The sequence below is a fragment of the Phoxinus phoxinus genome, assembly GCF_949152265.1.
Source record: "Phoxinus phoxinus genome assembly, chromosome: 22".
In the NCBI taxonomy this organism is placed as follows: Eukaryota; Metazoa; Chordata; class Actinopteri; order Cypriniformes; family Leuciscidae; genus Phoxinus; species Phoxinus phoxinus.
In genome coordinates this window covers 24,561,831-24,587,534 of record NC_136897.1, presented here as the reverse complement: position 1 = coordinate 24,587,534, position 25,704 = coordinate 24,561,831, and the positions used below count along the sequence as shown (strand labels likewise).

The 25,704-nt window shown below is 38.6% G+C and overlaps 1 protein-coding gene across 3 annotated transcripts in view; it reads left to right on the top strand.

Moving 5' to 3' along the window:
• cacna1da (calcium channel, voltage-dependent, L type, alpha 1D subunit, a) overlaps positions 1-25,488 on the top strand; it is an 83,822-nt gene extending 58,334 nt beyond the window's left edge. Inside the window, exons 32-50 of one of the 3 annotated variants that reach the window (XM_079598549.1) lie at positions 709-792; positions 7,577-7,609; positions 8,437-8,565; positions 8,726-8,791; positions 9,104-9,195; positions 9,365-9,524; positions 10,089-10,216; positions 10,354-10,450; positions 10,547-10,649; positions 11,319-11,420; positions 13,632-13,765; positions 14,958-15,074; positions 16,083-16,468; positions 18,608-18,634; positions 19,888-20,016; positions 20,106-20,245; positions 20,447-20,553; positions 20,824-21,141; positions 21,701-25,488. In XM_079598549.1, coding sequence (XP_079454675.1) covers positions 709-792; positions 7,577-7,609; positions 8,437-8,565; positions 8,726-8,791; positions 9,104-9,195; positions 9,365-9,524; positions 10,089-10,216; positions 10,354-10,450; positions 10,547-10,649; positions 11,319-11,420; positions 13,632-13,765; positions 14,958-15,074; positions 16,083-16,468; positions 18,608-18,634; positions 19,888-20,016; positions 20,106-20,245; positions 20,447-20,553; positions 20,824-21,141; positions 21,701-22,006 — 2,658 coding nt within the window. In that variant the 3' untranslated portion in view covers positions 22,007-25,488. The remainder of the gene's footprint in view (positions 1-708; positions 793-7,576; positions 7,610-8,436; positions 8,566-8,725; positions 8,792-9,103; positions 9,196-9,364; positions 9,525-10,088; positions 10,217-10,353; positions 10,451-10,546; positions 10,650-11,318; positions 11,421-13,631; positions 13,766-14,957; positions 15,075-16,082; positions 16,469-18,607; positions 18,635-19,887; positions 20,017-20,105; positions 20,246-20,446; positions 20,554-20,823; positions 21,142-21,700) is intronic. The other 2 variants (XM_079598550.1, XM_079598551.1) reach the window with 2 other exon arrangements.
• The last annotated feature ends 216 nt before the right edge of the window (positions 25,489-25,704 follow it).

Genomic DNA, 25,704 nt, shown 5'->3' with positions numbered 1-25,704 from the left:
CAAACCGGTTCAGACACTGTGAGAAAAGAGGTGATGCTGCAATAGATGTTATGAGAAAATAAACCTTGTTTTTATTGATTGATTTATTTGACCTTGGATTCATGTAAACCTATTGCAGGAGACAAAGTAGGAACCTTTAAAATAGCGTAATAAGGGCACTTAAAAACTGTGTAACCTAATTGGATGGAAAATGTTATACTATATGCAATTCAAATACATACATCTTAGATGTAGGACCAATATGTGTACTTGGTTTGGGTGTTGATTGATACTTTAATAAATAAGCTTATAACAGTTTGATCGGAAATGTACTGCAACTAACTTCTAATCACACGCATATTCCCTGGCCGTCCGCCCCTTCGCATTTCTCAGGGGTATTTTGGGGACGCCTGGAACGTCTTTGACGCTTTGGTTGTGATCGGCAGCATTGTAGACATAGTGCTCAGTGAGATTGATGTAAGTACAGCACAGTTCTAGGCCCCGTGTCCCCTCTTATATCCACTCAACCCTTTACTTCAGACAGGCTCAGATTTCAGCTCGGACGAGCTACTGTACTCTTCAACTGACGACTTGTTCCTTTAACTGCTGAGATCTAACATCTGTGTTTCTTTCTGTGTGTCTTCTCCGCACCTTCTCTTTCCTCCCTCATTCTATTCCATTCATTTCTTTCCCCCTCTTCCTTGTGTGTGGTGTGTCTTTTATTAACAGCATTATTTCACTGACGCATGGAACACGTTTGATGCCTTAATTGTTGTCGGTAGCGTCGTAGATATTGCGATCACTGAAGTCAACGTAAGTACAACCGTTTTTCGCCTTTTCAAGTGTAGAAGCCTTGCAAGAAAAGCATATCTGGTGCCCAACAGAGATTTGATCCATAAGAATATTTTTATTATGTGCTTCAGAACCCAGATTGGGACATCAAGTCTGTCTTATAACACAGTAACAAAATTGTTTATTGCACAAAAGTGAAATATTTTTAAATGTAAATATGTATTCATATATATATTGGGTCTATTTTAATTTTTTTTTTTTTTTTTTTAAGAAATCTCTTATGCCCGCCTAGGCTGCATTTATTTGATTTATTATTTAACAGAAATGTTAATACAATTTAAAATAACTTTTATATTTGAATATATTTTAAAATGTAATTTATTATTATAATACTATTATTATTAAATTATTAAAATATTTAAATAATCTTTTATATATAAAATGGCACTGATGATTTTTTTGCAAGGTTTCTCTATATGTTGTCTTGAGTTATTTGTGATGTGAGTTGAGGTCGTTTAGCTAAACTTAATAACATTCACACCTTCTCTTTCCCCTGCTTATCTGAAATAAAACCACATCTTGTGAACCTTGAGGACTCTGCCGCTGAGAAAACTACTGAAATCTCTTACCGAGCTTTTTGTTGTATATTTGTGTGGACCATAAATCCGTTGTCTCGCCTCCAAATGTGTGTGAATGCAGCAAGAACTGCAGAAATCCATCAGATGGTTTGTCTAACGCTTGTTCTTCCATTCTGTCTCCATAGAAACTTTTAGAGGCAAGTATGGAAAAAATGTGATCTTCTGTTTGCTTGTGTTCTGCTTCATAATGACTTTATTCCTTTTGTCCAAGTGTTGTGAGGAAAAAAAATGTCCTTGTCAAAAGTTTGACAATATTGTTGTGGGTTTAAGAGTTGTCATCCAGATCAGTTAAAAAAAAAAAATGTATTTGTGCCTTGCTGATTTTGTGTAATGAAGTAAAGCCCTCACTGCCTTGGCTTTACTAATTACATGAAGCCAAATCAGCATTAATGATTCGTTTTTGTGGGCAGGAAGGTTGATGACTTGTTAAAGGAACAGACCACCACTTTTTGACATCGCACTTAACATGTTCAGCATCAAACAAATCAATATGGAAACTTCAGCACTTTAATTATCTGCATGTATAAATATGAGGAAAAGAGACTTATTACTAAAACATTTTTATATTAACATTATATTATCAGTGTTGTTGTAGTATTTTTATACTTCTATAGTGTTTATTCATATGTTGAATTGGCTTTTTTTTGTATTGTCAGTTTTATTTATTTTTATTTTTAGTCATTTTAATACTTCAACTTATTTTATTTCAGTTAGTTGCAACAGCACGGCCTAAAACTTTTTTTGCCACACCTGCCAATGGCCGGTGAATTTAATGGACATACATAACGTCTTTTTATTTGTCCTTTGTTGTTTGATTAACTTTAAAAACACAGAGAGCAGCAGGAAAATTAGGCTGCTGTCTGTTTAAGAGCTCATGCACATATCTAATATACTGATACACACGCATTTACATTCTCAACTGTTTACGTTCAACCACTTTAAAAAATGCTGGGTTTTTTCAACCCAAATTTGGGTCAAATATGGACAAACCCAACCGTCGGGTTAACATTTTTAATACAAAATTTGGGTCAAATATGGACCAGCCGTTGGGTTAATTTTTTTTATTAAAAATGTTAACCCGACGGTTGGGTTTGTCCATATTTGACCCAAATTTGAAACAACTCAGCATTTTTTAGAGTGTATGTTTATAGGATACTTGCTATTTTTTTTACATAATTTGTCCGCTCAAGTGCAAGAAGACGTGAAAGAATATTGAATATTGAAGGCTTAAACTTTCATGACGATGCAGCGCTGGCCCGTCAACTGTCCCGGGCGTCGTTCACGTTTGTTCGTGTTGATGCATTGTCAGAATTCATAAAAATGATACCGGCCAAACGGCAAGTGACACCGTTTAATTTACTCGCCAACATCGATTTTTACTCTCATTTGGCGCTTGGCGAGAGATAATTTTAGGCCCTGATTAAGTTTGTTTTATTTTATTATTTCTGTATTTTACCTAGTTGTTCTATAAATACTTGAAATAATGTTAAGTTTAATGCTGGACATGAAGTGCTGGAAAGTGATGGTGTTTCTTTAAGAGCAATGCTGGAGTTTCTGTGTGTGATCTCTTTGGTGGTGCTGCTTAAAATCCTGTGTCTCACAATCACTGTCCAGTTTCAGACATGTAAGTTAGGGAATACACACACATATTTATGGGTTTGTGTCTCCTCTCACACACCTGTCACTCTGCTGTCTGAGCTACAGTGCTATCTCTCTGGAGTTTCTCATGTCCCAGCGTCCATATATAAATGTATATATGTGTGTATTGTATATGTCCCTATAGGTGTTTGTATTGTGGCCATTTTCATTGGATGTGTTGTGCATCGAGTCTCTGTACGTCGTGTCCTTGTATAGTATGATTGTGGACTTGTGATATGTATTTATGAGAGTTTGTGGATGTTTGTGTGCGAGAGAGAGGATTTGAGAGTGTCTATGTCTTGTCTTTGTATGTTTTTGTTTATTTTCTATGTCTGCTTTCCTCTACATCTTTGTTTTTTGCTGTGTTTGTGCGTTTCAGTGGTGATAAAACTATGAAGAGGTTTCACAAGGTCTTCTATCAAGCCTATCTGACTAGATTCTTGCAATCCGCTCACTGTTTCAGAAGAGATGGTTCACCCAAATATTGTCATTATTTCCTCACCTTCATTATGTTCCTGCAGAAATCTTCAATAATAAATTGAACCTCTTTTTTCATGCAACTACAATAAGCAGAAAATGAGTGAAAAATATCATAAAAGTGGACCTTATGACCTAAGGCCCGTTCACACAAAGGATGATAACTTTAACGATAAGGATATAGTTCTAAAAAATGTTTATAAAAGAATAGCAGAATCACGACTATAATGATAACAGAACAGAGAAACAATATCATTGGAAACACTTTCAGAACCATTTTTTTCCAGCTGATAAATGATACAAATATTGACAGCCAATCAGAATCCGTCCTGCTTTCACAAGCTCAAGCATTTAAAGTGGCAGACGAGAAACTGCAACACACTTTTATAATAAATAGAGCGATATTGTACATTGATAGTTATAACTTTTAGTGTGAACAGGCATTTAGGTATTTTTTTTATAGTCTTCTAGACATGATCATACAATAGCTTTGGAAACATTGTAATTATTCCCCTATTTTCCATTGCAACTGGATCTTTGAGTCAGTGAGTTGAACTCGAGAACTGGAGCAGTTTGATTTGTAAATGAATCATTCAGACCGGTTTGGATTCAATGAAAAAATTCAACTCACAAGAATGTTTTGTTAATGAATCGGACATCGCTACACAAAGGTATGGTTGTGAAGACTTGGAAAATGCCATAAGTTGTGTGGAACACTATTAGTATACTGTACATGGTGTCATTTTTGCAGGTTTTGCACTTCCATGATATTGGAGAGTGGTCAGGAAATTCGTCAAAAAAATCCATCAGGTTTGAAACAACGTGAGGCTGGTTAAATAACGAAAGAATTGTTCTTTTTGGGTGAACTATTTCTTGAATTTGTTTCTGTTTATCAAATAATTATATTATCATTTTAAAAGCCTTGTGAAACTCATTTTATCACTGTTTTTAGTGGCTTGCAGGCATGCTGAATTTAGATATACACATCTAAATCTGCAAGTATAGATATACAGTAAAGCATTAGATGAAAGACAGCAGGTACACATCTCTGGCTCGTCCCCGGACGTGTCCTGCTGTCTGATCTGAGATGCTCACGCAGTATCTATGCTCATTAATGCCCGCTCGGGGGTATGTGTGACTTTCACCCAATCTTGCGGTGGTTGGAGTGACTGGTTTGCCCATCCCCTGTTGCATGCTGGGATATGTCCTGCTAACATTAGCTTGATTTTCTGCAGATGGCGCTCGGGCACCCGCTCCACACTCCTCCGGTCAGTGCCCAGGCGGTGTAGTCAGTTTGAAGTTTGCTCTTCCTCTCTTTCAGTGCCTCATGTTCACCTCCAGACAGAATGGCCCTGGAGCTCAGAGCTGGTTTAAATAACGAGTGATCAAAATATACAATCACGAGCAAACTAATAAAACACAATCATTCTATATACAGAGTTCATCGGGTAGAAGCATTTATGAATAGGGCTCAACAGTATCGCGGACTGTGTTCCAGTAGTGGATTTCCTTTTTTAATTTTTTTATTAAATTCTTAAAAAGCTCTAAGCCTTAAACTAATGAATCAAATTTAAGTCCGAATCCCACCTAAACCTGATCCAAACCTGAAATGAATCCTCTTTGAGCAAGTAGACAGGATGTGACTCAAATATGAAATGTTAATATGAAAGTAATGATGAGTCTTAGAAGAGAGCTCTTGGTTGGTCTGTGTTTAAACTGCATTGTGATATTTCTGCTGTTCTCTGACAGCACAGAGATGCAGTTGATCTATATCTCTACATCTATATCTCTGTAGTCTGTCTGTCTGCTGAGTGACTGTCTGTCTCTCTGTTCTGTCTTTCTTCAGTGAGCTGTTAGAGCTCAGAGGAGTGAGAGCTTGAGTAGAGCAGGTGTGTAGACGTCAGACAGGCTGCATGACATCATCACTGCTTAATGCTGACTTACTTCCTCTTTCCTTACTTCCTGTCTCCTTCCTTCCTATCTCATTTCTGCTTTCCTTCATCCTTTCTTGTTTTCCTTTCTGCTTTTTCTCCCCTTCATTCCTTCCTTCCTTCCTTCCTTCCTTCCTTCCCTCCTTCCTTCCTTATCTTTCCTTTCTGATTTTTCTCTCATTTCTATCCTTCTTTTCTTGTTTTCCATTCTGCTTTTTCCTTCCTTTCTTCCTTTGTTACGTTTTCTTATGTGCTCTTTCTCTCCTTCCTTCCTTCCTTCCTTCCTTCCTTCCTTCCTTCCTTCCTTCCTTCCTTCCTTCCTTCCTTCCTTCCTTCCTTCCTTCCTTTGTTACATTTTCTTATGTGCTCTTTCTCTCCTTCCTTCCTCTCATTTCTGCTTTCCTTTCTGCTTTTTCTGTCATTCCTACCATTTTTTTTCTTAGGTTTTCCGTTCTTCATTTCCTTCATTGCTTCCTTTTTTATGTTTTCTTTTTATATCTTTCTCTCCTTCCTTCCTCTCATTTCTGCTTTCCTTCCTTTCTTGTTTTGCTTTCTGATTTTTCTCTCCTTCCTTCATTCCTTATGTTTTCCTTTCTGCTTTTTCTGTCATCCCTACCTTCTTTTCTTAGGTTTTCCTTCCTTCCTTCCTTCCTTCCTTCCTTCCTTCCTTCCTTCCTTCCTTCCTTCCTTCCTTCCTTCCTTCCTTCCTTCCTTCCTCATGTTTTCCTTTCTGCTTTTTCTGTCATCCCTACCTTCTTTTCTTAGGTTTTCTTTCCTTCCTTCCTTCCTTCCTTCCTTCCTTCCTTCCTTCCTTCCTTCCTTCCTTCCTTCCTTCCTTCCTTCCTTCCTTCCTCATGTTTTCCTTTCTGCTTTTTCTGTCATTCCTACCCTTCTTTTCCTAGGTTTTACTTCTTCCTTTATTTTTTTCTGCCATCCATCCTTTCTCTCTCTCTCTCTTCTCCTGCATTGGACTGTTAGAGCGCCCTCGGGTGGTGACTCTTTAGCAGGGCACATGCATGGAGGCGCTGCGCTGCGGTGCTACTGAAACACTGAAGTTCTTCAAGGCTTGTGTTGCTGTTATGGAGAGAAAGACATTGTATGTGTCTAAGCGTGTGCGCACATGCCCGACTGCTTAACGCATGCGCCGTCAAATGCTAAACAGCCAGAAACTGCATCTTATTATTTCTGCTTCTCATGCAAATGTAAAACGTTTATGATGAGGGATGTCAGGCTGTATGAGTGAAGCCATATCTGTCTGGAGTCTCTTCTTGCTGCACAGATGAAGGATTCATCTTTTTTTCTGATTACATGCTGAATTTTCTTCCCACTGTCTGAGTGTTTTAATGTTGATGAATGCGATGTTTGATAAAGTTGTTTGACTTTGCAAAAATAAATGGACTAGTAAAAAGATGATGACAGGACATAACCAGCTTTTATCTGTACATAAATTGTTAATTATCACAAAACTTTAAATGTTTTCACTGCGTGGAATTGGTTGCTAGTTAGTTGTTATTCTTTCAGTGAAAGTCTTTTTTTACAAAGAATAATTTTTAATCATACAAAAACTACAGAAACATAATAGCGTTCATCTGGTTATATCTTTTTTTTTATCACAACATTGACGCTGTCAATGCATCTGAATGTAGAGGAGTGTATATTTGTATTTGTTATACTTGTCTTTTGATGATGCTTAGCGTTTGTTTGTTTTTTGGATACGCTCTTGTTTACAAAGTTGTAATCATTGCATAAGTGTGCGCTAGTCCATCACTGTCCTGTTAATTTGTTTGTGTGTGCTGTATTGTATGCTGTCTACAGCTGCTTATGTAATCCACGGGATAGAAATAAGGTCACATGATGGATCTTCGTGTTATATAAGCCCCTTATGTGAATCTAGTCCTGTTTGTCTCTGGTCACTGGTCATTTTTCAGTCCTTATAAGCAGTTTTGAATGGAGGATTGTCTGTCTTGAGGTCGTTTGAGCTAGTTTGCTGTCCTGATATCTGTCGGTTAGAAATGTTATTATAGAGTTTGATATAAAGAGTGTCTGTGAATGCGTTTTAAAGCGTAAGTGGCTGTGCTAACGTCATGTGTGAGTGATTAATTCAGGTCTTTGATTTTAAAGCCCACAGAGGCACCTCAGGTGGATGAGTCGGGGGTAAGACATTCTGCCCCTCTTGGGTTTTTTGCCCAATTTTAGAGTCTGCATTCCTTTTCAGGTTTCCGTTTGAGTTCTGGTTGAGTTCTGTCTTTTGATCAAACATTGTTACCTCTCATCTTAACCCACCCCAACTTCAATTTGTTGTTTATTTGCATTTATATCTACGTTTGTTTTTATCTTTGTTTGCTTTGGTTTTACATCCTTTGACTTTTTTGTCAATTAGGGGGAGTGTCACGCAAACGTGACGAACTGTGTGAGTGTGTGTGTGTGTGTGTGTGTGTGTGGGGTCGTCGGGCCCTCACGTTTGTAGCGCTGACACTGCTGCATGGTTAAGGGGCCCCTGAAGTCAGGTCAGATTAGGTCGGATCGGGTCAGGTAAGGTTGTGACCTCAAACTGACCTTTCACCCATGAGGTTTGGGGGCCCACTGTAAATTGGCATGAAGTAACTCTGGGTCCAGAGAGCCATGCTTGTGCTGATGTTTGCAGTCAAGTATGGCAAGGTTTTTTTTTTAATCCAGCATGCACCCTTCTTCCCCCTTCCTTTCTTCTCTAGGATGTAAGCATGAAGCGCATGGTCTCTGGTTGTGTTTCTGGATCAGTCTTACCAGTCTAAATATTATGTTGTTTTAAAAAGCATTGACGGTCTAAATCATCACATTTATTTTCAATTCTTTAATCTAAATTTGGTTCTAAATGAACCGTCAAAAAGTGCAAAACTATATTGTGCTGCCCTCTGCTGGTCAGACTGCCTTAATACAGCCCGATGCCCTGTGTTATCTCTTTTCCCTGATTGGCTCACTGATGCTTACTCCGCCCCCCACAGAACACAGAGGACAGTGCTCGCATTTCCATTACCTTCTTCCGTCTTTTCCGAGTGATGCGATTGGTCAAGCTGCTGAGCAGGGGGGAGGGCATTCGAACCCTCCTCTGGACCTTCATCAAGTCCTTCCAGGTCAGAAGAACATAATGCAAACCCAATTATACAGATATTCTTGATTTACCACAAAGCAGTCACGCACTTTATTAGTAAGGTGACTCCTTTACAGTAAATGTGTTTCGGTTTAGGGTCAGTTCGCCATAGTAATATACTGTATGTTATGCTCTTTTCTCAGGCCCTGCCATATGTCGCTTTGCTGATAGCTATGCTCTTCTTCATCTACGCTGTCATTGGCATGCAGGTTAGTTCCATTGATTTTGTCCATGGTGAATTGAATGGATGGTTGGATGATTGTGGTTTGCTATTGGTCGATCTCATGTGAGTGACAGGTTGCCCCGCCCTTGTGCCAGTAAACACAGCATGAGAGAAGAGATGTCCTTGCAAGAGGGAGGGGAAGTTATTTTGATTAAAGATTATGAGGACACATGATTTTTTTATTTTTTTTTAAGTATGATGTGCACAGATAAATCATTTATAATAAATGCTGCAATATTGCATTCAAAAATAGGAATTGTCAGTTTATAGAAAGTGACTTTCTCACTGCATCTTTCAGGTGTTTGGGAAAATCGCCATGGTGGACCACACACAAATCAACAGGAACAACAACTTTCAGACGTTCCCCCAGGCTGTGCTTCTGCTCTTCAGGTCAGTGAACGGCACGGTGAAGATGTTAAAGCTTTAAATCTTTATGAAGATGCCGTTGAATATGTTACAGTTATTTTTTTTATGCTGACGGTTCATCTAGGAGTTTGTGTTTAATATAAAATCAGATTACATTTGAGATGATGCATTGTTTGTGTGTTTTGGGGTGTAGATGTGCAACAGGTGAAGCCTGGCAGGAGATCATGTTGGCGTGTATGACAGGGAAGCTGTGTGACCCGGAGTCGGACTATAATCCTGGAGAAGAAATGACCTGCGGGAGCAGCTTTGCCATCATCTACTTCATCACCTTCTACATGCTCTGCGCCTTCCTGGTACACACATACTAACTACACTTCCTTTTGATTTTTTCCTAATTATTATAATAACTAGAATAATATTATCTATAATATTACATGTCCTCCAAATTTTTTAGAATTTATTAAAAGCATTATTTGGTATGGGAGCTGGTTTCCTCCACAGAATAAAAAAAAAAGGTAAACATGTTTATAGAATATAAAACGAGTTTATAGCTCCTAATTTCAAGTTATGAACTCATAATTGCGAGTTTGAAACTTTTTTAGGTTTGTCACTGACTTTTCTTCTCAGAATTGTGAATTAATATCTCAGAATTGCAAGAAAGAAAAGTCTGAATAGTGAGATATAATGTCACAATTATTCAATTATAACAAATGTAAGAATTATAAGTAAAAGTAAAAAGTACTGTTTTTTGCAATTACTGTACCTTTATTTTATTTGTATTCAGTGGCAAGAACAAACTTAGTCATTTTGAAGCCCCAAAGGGATTTTTTTTTTGAGGACTTCTTGGGGAGAATTATAAACCATTTTCTTCTCAAAAGTTGTTCATGTGAATGAAATTGAATAATATCTTGTTTTAGATCATTAACCTGTTTGTGGCTGTCATCATGGACAACTTTGACTATCTGACCCGTGATTGGTCGATTTTGGGGCCACATCATCTTGATGAATTTAAGAGGATTTGGTCAGAGTATGATCCAGAAGCCAAGTAAGTATATGTGAATCTGTTTGTAAATGCACCTGTAGGAAGGAATATCACAATATGCCAGTTGCTTGTCCATGATAGCAATGAAATGAAGAGCAAATGGGATTTTTCAGTCAATATTTCTCTCTGTTTTATCACAGAGGCAGAATAAAACATCTCGATGTGGTGACGTTGTTACGGCGGATTCAGCCTCCTCTTGGTTTTGGGAAACTCTGTCCTCATAGAGTCGCTTGCAAGGTAACACATACGCATTTATTAATGTGTTTGAACATATGCAAACACACCCAACCCACCCTCTCTATCTCTATATCTGTCATTCTTTCTCAATTCCAGAGACTGGTGGCTATGAACATGCCCCTGAACAGCGATGGCACGGTCATGTTTAACGCTACACTTTTTGCTCTCGTGAGAACTGCATTGAAGATCAAAACGGAAGGTGCGTGAATTCTTCGCTGGCCTGCTCATAGCAGTTCGCAAAACGCTCTGAATCAAAATTACAGTCGGGAAGTCCATAAACCACTTAATTACAAATATCCATTTCAATTAAATTATTCAAGACAAGATCATTTGCTTCATTCACTAAAGTCATAAAAGATAAACATCGTCGGGCAGAAACCTCATATCTAAAAAAAAAAATACTACTTTGGAAAAAGCATAAAATACTGCTGATATTGTGACTTTATATATAGCCAGACACATGCATGAGTCATTATACTATTTTTAAAATTTTACCAAAATCAAGACCAAATGGAGTTACACATTTTTTTTTACCTGTGAATTTCTGAGAATCATTAGAACAGCCGCATCTGAGGCAGAAAGTGCATCGCGTTACGCTTTCATCAACTTACAGGTTAAAACGTTTACTGTAGCTATGTGGGTGCTCATTTTTTTCTGTCATTTGGCCAAAATCTCATGTTATAAAAGATTAAGTGCTATGTAGTTACAGTACCATGCAAACGTTTGGGGTCTGAAAGAAGTCTTTTATACTGCCCAAGACTGCATTACAATTTAAAGTAACCGTTTTCTACATATGATGGTAGTAGTGAGTTGAAACTACCCTTATAGTTGTGTTGATAACATGGTGTGTGTGTGTGTTTTGACCCAGGTAACCTAGAGCAGGCGAACGAAGAGCTTCGAGCTGTGATTAAGAAGATCTGGAAGAGAACAAGCATGAAACTTCTCGATCAAGTGGTGCCCCCTGCTGGTGGTCAGTTATAAATCCCAGAGCCTGTCCCTGCTAATGGAAATACATTCACAACAGAGCATAGACATACACAACAGCACCAACTTCTGCGTCTCTTAACTCACACCTAAATCATTCATTTAGAAAAGAACAAAAATATTATTTTTGAACACAATTTAGTTTTCCTACATGTAGCATATGCTCACATACTGTACATTTGGATTACACACACACACACACACTAGCTTTTTCCCGCTGTTGAACTCTTAGTTTCTCCTGGTCGGGTCTCTGCCATGTTTGTTCTGTTCCGTATGTGTCGCAAATGCTTTCCTCTCCTGCTCGGTACTTTCACTGCGTCCACACTGGAACCTCAATGGTGTGTGTGCTTGTGTGTATGAGTATATGGTTGGAGGATTTGAAGAAGGTGTGTGCGTGCGTGTTTGTGTGTTGAGCTTTGGGCTTGCATGGCAACTCAGGCATGCTGTGTCCTTCTAAAAATGTCTCTTTCTCTGTTTTCTACACTGTCGCTCTCTCTCCTGTATCTGCTTGAGCTTTTCCACAGCTTCCGTTCCTCATTAACTGTCTTTCTGTTCATGTAAAAGTTCAAATCTTCAGAATATTCTGAAGCAATTCTGTTTTAGGGTGGTGGCATGGAACTAATGTTGCCTCTTCTATCCTGATCTGTCCCCAGCGTGCTTGTTTAAAAAAGTGACAGACCCCTGCTTCAGAATGATTCTCAACACACACACTTACACATACATAAACACAACACATAGACTTTATATACACAATCAAAATGTATATGCAAAAACCGTATTGACATGCACAAATGCACCCACAGAAATGCAACGCTAATGTGCTAATACATATTGCTCATTGTTGCTTGCTTGCATGTTCCCAGTAGAATTTAAGTATATATAGGACTAGATTTTAGTCAAGTTAGATGGCTTAGCTGATGCAGTTCTTTGCAACCCCCTCCCCTAAACTTCCAGTAATCTCTCTCGCAGTTGCTATGCTAATGCTAATGTGCTAATACTAATATGTTTAAATATTCTACTCCCGACATGGCGTTAGTTGGACACCAGCTAGTATCTGGTGTGCTGCTGGTCCAGGGTGGTCTTGGATCAGCTGATAACCAGCAGGTTACTAGCTTAAACCAGCTAGAACCCAGTTACTATGTTCCAAAACATAACTACCAGCTTAAGTTGGATTTTTCATCAGAAAATACATAGGAACTTGTCTTAGATTAGTTTAATTTGGCTTATAATTGTTTTTATATTGCAGTTGTAAATAAAAGTTTGAAAACCTAATCATTATTAATTGTAATTATCTATATTTCTTGCATGAATGGCGTTAAAATGTAGTCTGGACTCAGTTTTAGAAATAAAAAGCAAAGGAATTCTTATTTAACAAACATCACATTTTAAAGTGCTATTTGAAAAAATTCTACCTATTTTTTTAATTTTATTTTTTTAAAGAAATCAACACTTCTATTCAGCAAAGATGCATCAAATTGATCAAAAATGACAAAGACATTTATAATGTGAAAAAATATTTATATTTCTTGCTGTTCTTTGGAACTTTCAATAAATTAAAGAATCCTGCGGAAAATGTAGGACCGTTTCCACAAAGCTGTTTTCAACATTGATAATAATGAGAAATGTTTATTGAGCAGCAAATCAGCATATTAAAATGATTTCTGAAGGATTTCTGTAACACCTGAAATAGTGAAACAGTTATAATTAGAAAACAGTTATAAGTTGTAACTTGTAATAATATTTCACTGTTTTACTGTATTTTTTTTATCAAACAAATGCAGTCTTGAAATAACTTTTGAATGGTAGAGTACTGTATACAAGGTGACCCTACTAAAAGAAGTTGAAAGTGAACTTCAAAATAACTACAGCGAAGCGCGTTGGGGTCCTGTGATGTACAGCACATGTTGCTCTTGTATGTGGTGTTTGTTAGTTAAGAGCATTTGTTTATTATCTAGACTTAGGTCACATTTTCCGAGCCATTTGTGTAGAAATCCAGACAATTCTGAAGGGTTCATTAGAATTTAATTCACAGATTATAGCTGTTTTCCTCTCTCAATGACTCCGTAGTTAGAAGAATAATACAAAGCATCTCTTGGCGTCAATTTCTGTCTCTTAACGTGCGTCACGCAGAGGTGTGTATGCGTGCGTTGAAGCTACTTGCTGACAGCGAAGCCGTGTGTGTGGTCTGTTCACTCAGATGATGAGGTAACGGTGGGGAAGTTCTATGCCACTTTCCTGATACAGGACTACTTTAGGAAATTCAAGAAACGCAAAGAGGAAGGCCTGGTAGGCGTTCACCCAGCACAGAACAACACGGCCATCGCCCTGCAGGTAAGCGCAACGTGCATGTGTGTTTTTGGAGATTTCATTTTGTCGGTTGTATTAATAAGTGGTGTGTTCTTTTATATCTTTTTAAGGCAAATTATTGTTGTCAAAGTGGTATTTGCGAGCCTACATTGTGTGTATTAGTTTTTGCCTTGAGGTGCGTTCACACTGACAGAAATTACATCGCTGTAAGTCACTCTCAAACTTTCTTGGGAAGCCGTTTATGTTGAATTAATGTGTTGTTGGCACAAATTATTGTTCTTCATTTATTTTGAAATTGGGTATAATTTAATCTTATTGTACTCTAAAAACTAAAATTTGTGATTCTCAGTTTATCCAGTATCGTGCCGCTCTAGCATCAACTACATATTTTCGTTAGTAGGCATTTTTACGGTAGAATAAGTTCCAAATTGGAGCAGATTTGTTAGTTAATCAAAAGCAAATCACTGTCACTGTGAACACCCTGTACGATTTGCAATAATTTTAAACAAATATGACTATTTCCTTTTCCTTTGCATGAGACCTTCTTTACCTCAAGTGTATCTCTCTGTTTTTGGATGCGCTAATGTTGTTTTAGCTTGAATATGGATCCTTCTGTGTGCTAATGGTGATCTGTAAATGTATTTCTGTCTGTTTTGTTTTACATGTGGTTGAGGTGTTTGTATTTGTTTGCCTTCACTTCAGAGTTATAATTCACGTATCATTGTTTTAAGACATTTTGTTGGTCTCCATCCTCATAAATCAAACACTTTAATGTGTTTGATTTCTTTGCAAACATAATCTTTGTTTAGAGGTTTTTAGTGTTATTAACTAACACATTTTTATTTTTTTACACTTGAAATGTTTAGTTGACAGAAAAAAAAGAAGTTTTGCAATATTTCAAAATAGCATCTGTGCCTAATGCAGTCCTTTTTAGAAAGTCACAGTAAAGGATAGTACAGTAAGTGTATTAGTTGTAGTGTACAAATATGAAGGAGCTTTCGTTGTTTGTCCTCTTTGTCTACTGTGATTGTTGTCATCTTTCATGAATTTGTCCTGTCTGGAACTGTCTCGTCAAGCCTGTTTGTGTCAATGTGTCTGGTAAACTGCCCCCTGGTGGCATGTGTGTGTGAGGGTCTCCGTTTTCAACATGTCGCTGCTGTTCAAGGGCTTCCCATTGAAGAACAGGTCCTTAGCTATCTTGTCGTCACGGTTACAGGCTGGCCTCCGTACGCTGCATGACATTGGGCCAGAAATACGCCGTGCGATATCATGTGACCTGCAGGATGATGAGCTAGTAGACTTTATGCCAGAGGAGGACGAAGAAATTTATAGGGTAAATTACTCACCTTTTATGACCCCTTTCTCCTTATAAAATCGATCTGTCTCACTTTAACAGTTCTGAGTTGAGTAGTAACAGTTCCTTAAGGGAGTTGCAATGAATTATTCGCCATCCCTGGAGGTCCCTGAATATGCTGTAAGTCTAAGATTAAGACACTAAACAGGGATAAATTCAAGTTGACCATCAGTTGTTGATTTCAATGATACTATCAACGGTTAAACAAGGTTTATTGTACTAACAGCTAACTGTTAGCTTTAGCGTAGCATATATATATAATCCAGTGTAATCCACTGTATCTGCATTTCTCTTGATTTCAAATTCAGTTGAAAATTCACTCACACCATACGCCATTTTACCTCCTTTCCAACTTCTTTTTCCCATGAGATCATTAAAAATGGCAATCTCAAATATTTTAGCACTGGATAAACTGTCAAAGACGCCATATTTAATTTTTCGCAAGTGAATAAAAGGTTGTGTGGAATAAATGTTTTGAAAAAAAATTTGAACGTTTTTTTGACAGCAAGAAAGACAAATTTTTGTTTTTTGCATCAGCTGAGGGTCAATATTACAACTACTGCTTGTACATCTATCCCTTAAGGGCTATTCACACCAAGGGCGATAACTATAATACAGTAAGTATAACTATAAACTTTTATTATCATTCTCATTCTGAGAATAGCAAAGTCCACATCACGACTATAATGATAATGACACACATGAACAATGTCGGACTCACTTTCAGAATGTTTTTTTCTGGCTGATGAACGATATAAACATTGACAGCCAATCAGAATCCACCTCAAGCATTTAAAGTAGCAGATGACAAATAATAAACTGAACGTTATCGTCCTGTAGTGTGGATATAGTTATCTTCATAGTTATCATTCTTGGTGTGAACGGGCTTTTAGCTCGCGTTTCATTCGTGAAATCTGAAATATGGCGCTATTTTTTTCGTCCATTGCGCATTTTTTTGAACTTACAAACACAAGTATTTCTTCCCAGCGAAATGGAGGACTCTTTGGCAACCACATTAACCACATAAACGGAGACCCCCGGAGGAGCTCCGGCCACCAGACGAACGCCACACAGCGCCCCCTGCAGGTGCAGCCGCCCCCACATTACGCCCACATGGAACAGCCTGTGGGGCGCCTGGGCCGCGCCAATGCCATGGCCCAGCAAAACCATCATCGCCACCACCATCACCATCATCATCATCACAACTCCTACAACAAGTCGCCCAAGTCTACGAACATCAACCTAAATAACGCCAACATGTCCAGTTTACCTAACGGAGGACACAATCGGTACTATGAGCATATGCCCGCTAACGGCTACCCGGGATCGTACTACGGAGAATATGACAAGCCCAGGACCCCACAAGGGCAAAGGTGAATGCTTGTTTTTTGTTCATCCAACATCGTTCTCTCACCTTTTTGATATATTTATTCATATGTATTCATTGATTTGACAAGTAGCGGTATGCTTGCAGAGAATGGCGCAATTCATGAATATCAACAACTTCTTAAACCAATTCCTTTGATTCCTTCGGATTGTTTGGAATTGCTTCAGGAAGGATGTTTTTTTAAGGTCAATGCAACTTCTTAAAGGTGCAGTAAGCCATTTCTGAGAGTCATTGTTGAACACTGTTGATATTTAAAAAAACAACAGACACACCCCTCCCTTTATTGCTCCGCCTCCAAACACAAGCAAGAGCACGCAGTGCAAAAGTGGATGTCTCTTTACCATCTTTAAAAAAAGCTTCACGAAAAATAAAGTTAAGATGTCGAATGATGACAAGCTAGAACAAAAAAGGAACAAGCAAGAGTCCGTTGTTAGTCGCCAGAAGCACACTCTCAAAACCAATGTTACTCACATATGGAGCAGAAACAATGCAACCTTGGTATCCGTTTTCAGGCCTTCTCCAGCACTGGAAAGCTATTCTAATATTAACGTGGATCCTAAATCGCTTGCCTGATCATAACCCTTCTTTTTCAGGTGATATTCCTCTGAGCTTTTCTCTTATGTAATGTCTCTCAGCCATCTCTCTTTCTACAGTCTTTCTTCAAATATTCCTCTTGCTCTCTCTCTCTCCTCCCCCATCATGAGTGGACACGCCTCCTGCTGCTGATTGGCTACAAGTTTGTTGTGGTACTCGGTCTGATCCACTTTTTAAAAAAAAATCAGAAATTGCTTACTGCACCTTAAGTAATTTAGTAGATTGGAAAACAAGAAAGTGTCTTTTAAACTCTGCATCCATTTACACTTATGCATTTAGACGATTATTCATTCACATTATTATCAGGTTTAAGGTGTGGTCACGTTTATTGTTCAGCCAATTTTTGCATGCGAAATCCATTCTCAATAGGATTTCAGGCACTTGGGATTTTTGTGTGAGGGTGAAAGATTTTGCAACTTGTTTAAGTTCAAGCTTTTTACATCATACATACTATAGTATTGACAATAGAAAATTGACCTTTTTAGCCAGAAATTTTGCTAATGTGACCACACCTTTAGACCATTTTATTTTAAGTTATTTTCCTTTTTAGCATTTATCAATTACCACCTTTAAATCAAAGCACCTGGCCCCTGTCCTATGCTGGTCCATTATCTGGTCATGGTGATACCATATTTTCTTCAAGGTGTTTTCACACAATCTCATGAGAAAACAACTATATTACGAGGTTCTGATATCGTTTGAATTTGTTCAAACTATGATTTTTCGGAATTTTTTTCCATTAAAGTTCATCCCTAAACCTAACCATCAATGGGGCATAAACAGTACAAAAACGTACAAATGAGATTACATAATTCATACGAATTGTCCACAGATTCACCAAAATGTAAAATAGAAATAGAAATTGCCATGAGAGTGTGTTGGTTTTCACTCTAGAGAATTTGATGCGGACCCAAGTCCATTTTAGGTGCTCAGTAAGTTTTTAATGAGCTGAACAAGAAGAATGGCCAACCTTGAGATTGGTCTTACTCCCTGTCTCGTCACTTTAATAAAGACATTTCTGGGGAAGGGTTTCAAAAACATATTGATAAGATTAATGGAGAGATATGTATGATTTGCAAAAAAATCTAAAGTTTTTGTTAAAATCCTTGTTGGACTGCCCCAAGAAATCAGAGGAAAACAGAATTATGTTTTTTGATCAATTGATTCATTTAGAAGCAAAAAAAAAGGTCATTTTTGGTTGCTCAGGTTTTGGTAGCTGGCCCCAAAATTAATCAAATTTATGTTTAGACCCTCCGTGGTCATGTGTTTGGTGTTTATAGAGCTAAAAACCAAAAAGTCACGTGAAGTGTGGAAGACGGGGTGTAATTCAACTCAGGTTTGGACAAAGCCATCGAAGCAAGTGTGAAAACAGCCTCGCATATATAAAAATGCTGTATATATCCTGTATATACTGTATGATATATGTGCCCATCCATTCACATTTCCTCTTCCCCTGCTTTTCTCAACCTTTCTCTCTTTTCTTCCTAATCGAAATGCTTTCTCTTAACCATCTCTCTGCTTTCTGGAACAGAAGGCGCTACTATGAGACGTATATTAGGTATGTTACATTAGGTATTATATGTTTACATAGCAGGTACTGTTGCTTGTATAAACACAGATGGTGAATGATAAGCAGAACTGTGGCCGGTGGGTAACAGCGTTGGGCTTTCTACCTCAGCCCCGTCCCACATGGCGCTTGATGTTGACTTTACATGTCTGCAAAAGTCCACAAGATTGGTTGACTGGCACTATTTGGGACGGGACCTTTATATATACACACACAGATAGACTTTCAAAACTGGAAAGATGATGGGAGCATCTAGCAAAGCATTAACAAATAAGGATAAGTCTTTGAGTCTCTGTGTGTTGTGATTGGGTGATAGATGGAAAGAGGAGGGGCTTGCTGCATGTGTCTGCTGGATAACTGGTGCTAACAAAATTAAATGCTTGCCTTAAAGGATGACTCATCGTTAGATTACTACTTTATAGAAATGAAAATAACACTTAAACACATTGTTTATTTCTAGTTAAGTACATTTTATGTACCTTATTTTTCTAGAACAAGAGTTGTCCTTTAAGTTCCCCTCTGCAGGAATGTTGGAGATGTCCTATATATTGGGCCAGTGGGGTTGCTAGTCTGTTTAGTATATATACCTTAGAGTAGATGCTATGTCTTTTACAAAAAGCATGACTGGCAGGGATAGATGTATAGTTTGCTCAATATTTTGTACATCAAGCAACACGCCATTCATGATTTAAAGTTATAGTAAATTATAGGGCTTTCCCCATTTATTAACTAAACGTTAGTCGACGAGAAGAGGCTTAGTCGACCAAATTTAAATTAGCCGATTAGTCGCTGAAAAACTCCACTGGAATTGCCGTAGTCACGCAGTCTGTGACGGACAGATTGTTTGTTAACACAGCTGGTCCATGTGGTAATTATGTCGGGCAGGAAATCCAAACATTCGCTATCATTCATCAACCTCAAACATGGCTTATCATTGGAAACATGTAAGTTGCCTAGCGACGTTAGCCCCCTAACATGGCAGCTCGCTCTAACGTTAATCTAGATAAATGTGCACTATTATTAGGCGCTTACCTAATATATATATATATTATTATTTTATTATTATTTTTGCTGTACACGTTGACAAGTAGAACGTCCCAATGAGGTTTTGCTTATTTACTAATGAGGTCTAACTGCCTAACTGCGGTCTGGAGCCGCACGTCTGCATGGTAGTGCATGGTCTTTTGCTGACTCGTTGACCACAATCTAACCGGCCTCTCGCTGACCTCTTGACCTTCACACAGGGCGCAGGGCAGCGACAGAAGACGACCCACTATACGCCGCGAAGAGGAGTATGAAGAAGATCGATACTCTGGAGAGTACTACAGCGGAGAGGAGTTTTACGAAGATGAAAGCATGCTGTCGGGTGATAGGTAAAACTACTGTGACACTTGTGTCACACAAAAAATGATAAATAAATCAAATTTACAGAAATATATTGACGGATATTTACCATATCCAGGTACCCCAATAGTGACCAGGAGTACGAGACGCCACGGGGTTACCACCATCCTGACAGTTATTATGATGATGACGAGCAGCCCCTTTATCACGATCCACATAGGTCACCAAAGAGAAGACTGCTTCCTCCAACACCGCAAGGCAAGTCTTGGTGTTCCATACGGAAAATTACATTTGTGTTGTTCTGTACAAACAGGCCCTCTGCTCTATGGTTCAGCGTGGATGTCGGAAGATTAGGGTTGTGCGATGTCGACAAAATATTTTCTAGGATTTTGTCGATTTTTTGTGTTGGCTGTAATGTTGCACACCCCTACAGAAGATATTAATCTCTCTCATTAATAGGTAATCGGAGACCATCATTCAATTTTGAGTGTCTGCGCAGACAGGGCAGTCAAGACGATCTTCCTCACCAGCGAACTGCTCTTCCGTTACATCTCATGCAACACCAGGTAACATTAAATAATACGGTAGTGTTTAACCAAATGAATCTAGACTTCATGGAGGAATCATGATGATTATACAGAGTTTTCATTTTACTTGTTAATACTTACATGTAATATTTAACTTTATAAATAAAGAAGAGTATCAAATAGCATACAAGTAAAAACTGATATTGGTATTGATTAATGAAATATGATTACATATTATGACTATCCTGCATGCCAGTATAGTATTATGTGTCAATGCATTTATATTGACCACTGCACTTGTGGTCCCAGGTGATGGCGGTAGCGGGTCTAGACTCCAGCAGGGCTCGCAGGCTTTCACCAACTCAATCTACCAGATCATGGGCGTCACCTCCTCCCACTCCTGCAAGTAAAGACAGGACGCCGTACTACACGCCGCTGATCCGCGTGGACCGTCCGCTGAGGGACAGCGCTAGCAGCAGTCACTCGTCCATCAGGAAGAGCTCATGGTATACGGATGATCCCGAGTACCAGCAGAGGAACTACTCACCCGTTCATCTGCAGGTCCCACCAGAGTATAGAAACCAGTACCACCAGAAGAGAGGTAGCGCTACCAGCCTGGTAGAGGCGGTGAGTCTGACAACTCCTATTTCTATTTATGAGATGTAAGTAGTCAAAATAGTAGTTAGTAGTTTAAATTTGTGAACTAGCACTACGTCAACATAAAGCCCAAAGTATACTTTGGCCGTACACGTGCAGCGCAGTAATGGTGTCCTTGAAGACGGAGCGCGTACAACGCGATTTGAAAACAAAATTGTGTGTAAACGCGTCTTTCCGGATACATTAGAAAAGGTTTTTGTTTCAAATGCTCTCTATCCACATTTTTTATTGATGTTTTCCATTAGAAAACTAGAAGCTTGTTCTGTTCTTGTGTCGGTAGACTACAGATTTCTAAAATGAGGGACGAGGGAAATAAGGTGCTTTCATTTTATATCATTTGAACCCATAACCAGGCCAGAAGTACATAAGACACAGTTTTCATTCCCTCTTTTGAAAGGTTTCTAGTTTCAGGACAAAATGTTTCTACAGGCAGTGACAGCATGTCTCACTACGTGTCAGCGAAGAAAGGATCTTAGAAATTATGCTGACAGAACAAAGCATCATTTCATCCTTTCTCATGTTTGAGCAGGTCTTGATATCAGAAGGACTGGGTCGATACGCCAAGGATCCAAAGTTCGTGGCTGCCACGAAACACGAGATCGCGGACGCGTGCGAGATGACCATCGACGAAATGGAGAGCGCCGCCAGCCATCTCCTGAACGGTGGCATTACGCCGGTAGTCAACGGCGTCAACGTGTTCCCCATACTGGGCCACAGAGACTACGAGCTGCAAGATGTCTCGGCTAGCTACAGCGATGAGGAACCGGACCCCGAGCCCAGACCGCCGTACGAGGAGGACCTGGCAGACGAAATGATATGCATTACCACTTTATAGCGCCTGATAAGAGGCTGCTGCTGTTCCTCAGAAACTGATCAGCAAAACAAAAAAATATGAACTATATTTATTGGCTTACTACCTAAAGAAGTGCCTTCACAGCAGAGCAGAAAGGCACCACACGAACGGACGCATCGGTGCCGCTCGCTCACTTCCTGTTCACGCAGGAAGTTGGCAGCCACGGCGCCGGGGAGGAACTGAGAAGGACCGCCCAGAACTTTAATTGGCTGCTCGTACCGTCACTGCAGGAAATGGACCAATGAGCAGCGAGGGGCGGTACCCAGGGGCAGGCTGTTTCCAAGGTGATGACAATCAGAAAGAATATGTCATTACCTCAGTCACTTTATTAAGGGTTTTGCATATCAAGCACGTTGCAAGCTCAATGCAAGCAAGTATGGCATATCCCTCCACTAAGGCTGTAGTTTCGACTCGCCCCGTATGATTCTTTTAGAAACGTTTAAGGCATATTTTAGAGAACAAACGCTAATTCTACAACACTGGTTTACAATAAGGATATCATGCAGGTTTGTGGATTTCAAGAGGATTTCAGCATTTGTGTTGAATGCACTAGCAGACAGGTTATTTTTTTAATTTAGGATAGCCTGTTTGATATTTCATAATTTGCTGTAAATGACTTGTAATATAAAGCAAAAGAAAACCTTTGTAAAGAGACATTCTATATTTTGTAATTATGTACTGTACAAAAAAAAGCAGCAATATTAATCCTAGTTGATGTTATTGCATTACGAAAACGACTAAATTTGGTGTTATTTTAATAGGTACTGTACTTTATTAAATTCTTTGCCTTTATTCTTTGCTCATATGCATTCATACTTGTTTGTGAGAAGTATAGAACAAAACAGCCAATTTTATATGAGGTTATTACGTCTGTGACACACCCGCACAAGATATGCAAGTCGTTTTCTCAGTGTCCGTTTCATAAGCGTAACCGACGTAGTGTTCCCTTAAAATCTACGGTATGCAGTGTGGGACATGAGCGTTGACCTTCTTTATGGGGAGTTCAGTAGGGCTTACAGAATCGTGTCTTAATCGTGCTCTTGTTTGTGTATGCTGAAGGAGTCCGTCTCATTTAAAGGGTCCGTGTGCGTGTTTCGTTGCATATTTTGTGCAGGGGAGGTGCGCAGGAAGGTGCAATGGTAAATGCTTTGTGCATTAACGATGCTGCTTAATTAGTCTGCAATTAAACTGTACGACCCTCACCAGGAACATGCTGCCACTTGGAAAAGCCTGCTGCCACTGGCTGATCTATAGCTGATCTCGAAAGTGCGATCAGCGACTCGTTTCCACCAATGTATTTAGGTGTTTTGAATACTGAAATCTTCCTTTAGTTTTATAATAATGATAATGAAGATGATTATGATGACAAAATATGATTATGGGGGAGTTTTGGGTTGTTTGAAGTGTATGTTCGCATCATGCATCCTTAAAGGAACAGTTCAGGCTAAAATAAAAATCCTGTATTCACTCACAGTCACTGTCAGGTCATGAAAACTGCTGTTTTTTCCCCCATTGAACACAACGATCATTTTCAAGCTTAAGTTATATATAGCATTTCTCTGTGGGGGGCAAAGACTAAATGAAATGCCTAATTGAAATTTTGTCAGATGATCATATTTTAGAAATGTCCAAATACAGATGAAGCCTTGATTCATGCTCTAAATGGAGAGTAAAATCAAAGACTTTAGATATACAGAGATGGTCCACTCATGAGAATTAGTCCCGCCTTCTAAATTAAAGAGCCAATTGGTAAAGCCGGGGGCAATCTGACCAATGAGAGGACAGTCGCATGTGACTTGCATTAACAAATTTTGGTCTGTTTAGAAATGTTGCCTTCAAATCAAACCAAGAAGAATAACAATAGTAACAGTTTGAATCCCTGTTTCAGAACAAAGCAAACCATCTATAGGTCTGAGAGCGGCCTAAGTCACTTTGGATAAACGTGTCTGCCAAATGCATTAACCCTTAAAGACCTAGAACATTTTTGAGGCTTTTTTTTTCTAACCCATTCTAGCAGTCAGTTTTTCAGTCAAGTTTCAATGTAGCTCATTTAAAGTCCCAATTTTACATTTATTTTGTCTGAGAATATACAAATTAACTAGAAATAAGAAAAACGGCAGCAAAATTTTGGTTTTATTTACTGACAATGATGTTTTCAAAAAAAAAAGTTCAGGAAGTAAAATTAATTGAAACATAGTTAAACAATAGCAAAACACTGAAGCAAAAGTGACTATATATTCAATCTGAACATGAACAACAAACGCATAGTGCAGCAAGTAGTGAAAACAATAGTGAAAATTGTCTTGAGCAACAAAAATACAAAAGGCCAAAACTATGTTTTTTTTGGTTCAAAAGGCCAAAACTATGTTTATTGGTTGAGTAGATGATAGTTTCAACCAATCTGGGCTTGGGGGTGGGACTAAACCTCAACAGTCGGAACAAACCACATGGGTTTCTTTGACGAATCAATGCTAATCAAAACTTGATGACGTAATCACGTTCACTGCGTAGCCTCTGAATGTCCGACTGAGACAAAACGTGATACCACTGAAAAGCATACAGATTGAATTAGCGGTTCAAAAGTTATTAAACATTTAAGAACAATAGTTTTTTTGAGCCGTAGGTGACTTTCTCAGCCTTTAAGGGTTAATGCAATGTAAATGTAATCACAGTGACCATGTCTTCCAAGCTCAAAAGGCATCAAACAAATGTACTATGTCTGAGAGAGAATTTTTTTTTGGATAGATAAAAAGCATGACATAAGAGTGAGTATCTAATGACAGAATTTTTATTTTTGGGTGCACTATCCCTTTAAGCAAGGCAAGAATCTGGTTAAGCAATACTGGTTAATCCCCCACTTTTGCTTTTCTTTTTCTTTCTTTTCACCTTTCACTTCAGCTCTGGCTTCTGGAAATACCTCTTTTAAAAGCAGGGGAAACATATCAGCATTTGAAGCGTCCTTTTTGTGAGTTGTCTTTGCCTTTAAGGTGTTGTAAATCTCTGTCCTTAGGCCTCAACACGGGATTACATCAATTCAGCTGACCTTTTGTCACTTCCAACAGGCAAATTACTGCTAAGCACTATGGGCAAAAATAAAGAAGAATAAAAAAAAGGCCACTGCCTTGAAGTGTTAAGCTTCACTACAGCTTAAATAAAGGGAAATGTGGGGTTTGTTGGAAATTGTTGTTCTTGAGTGTTATTGATCTCTTGTGTTTTGAACGAGTACTGTGCTTTTCAGTCAACCGAATACTGTCATGAAACACCGCGTGTGTGTGCACATCTGAAAGGGCTGAAATGATCCGTGCGGGGGGGAAAAAATGAAACGTGTTCTGGTCTTCATGTCGATTATACTGTATCTTGTAAACGGACCAATGCACATTCTTGGCACATTGTACTATTCGTAGCAATTACTGGTAAGGACAATAAAATATGCATTATTTTTAATAAACAAAGAAAAAACTTTCAAAAAAAAACAAAAAAAAACGTATTAAACTAAAGATTTAACTTTTACCTCGTGTCAGGGACTCCTGAATAGAAAGAAAAAATTTGGTTTCTTAATATACCAATGGGATTTTACTATTAGCACATTGCTGTTCGTCTTTGCACAAATTACTGTAACGTGCAATTTGTTTTCCCTGTTTTCTATTCATATTTTGTGTATCAAGGTGGGCGAATTTTGT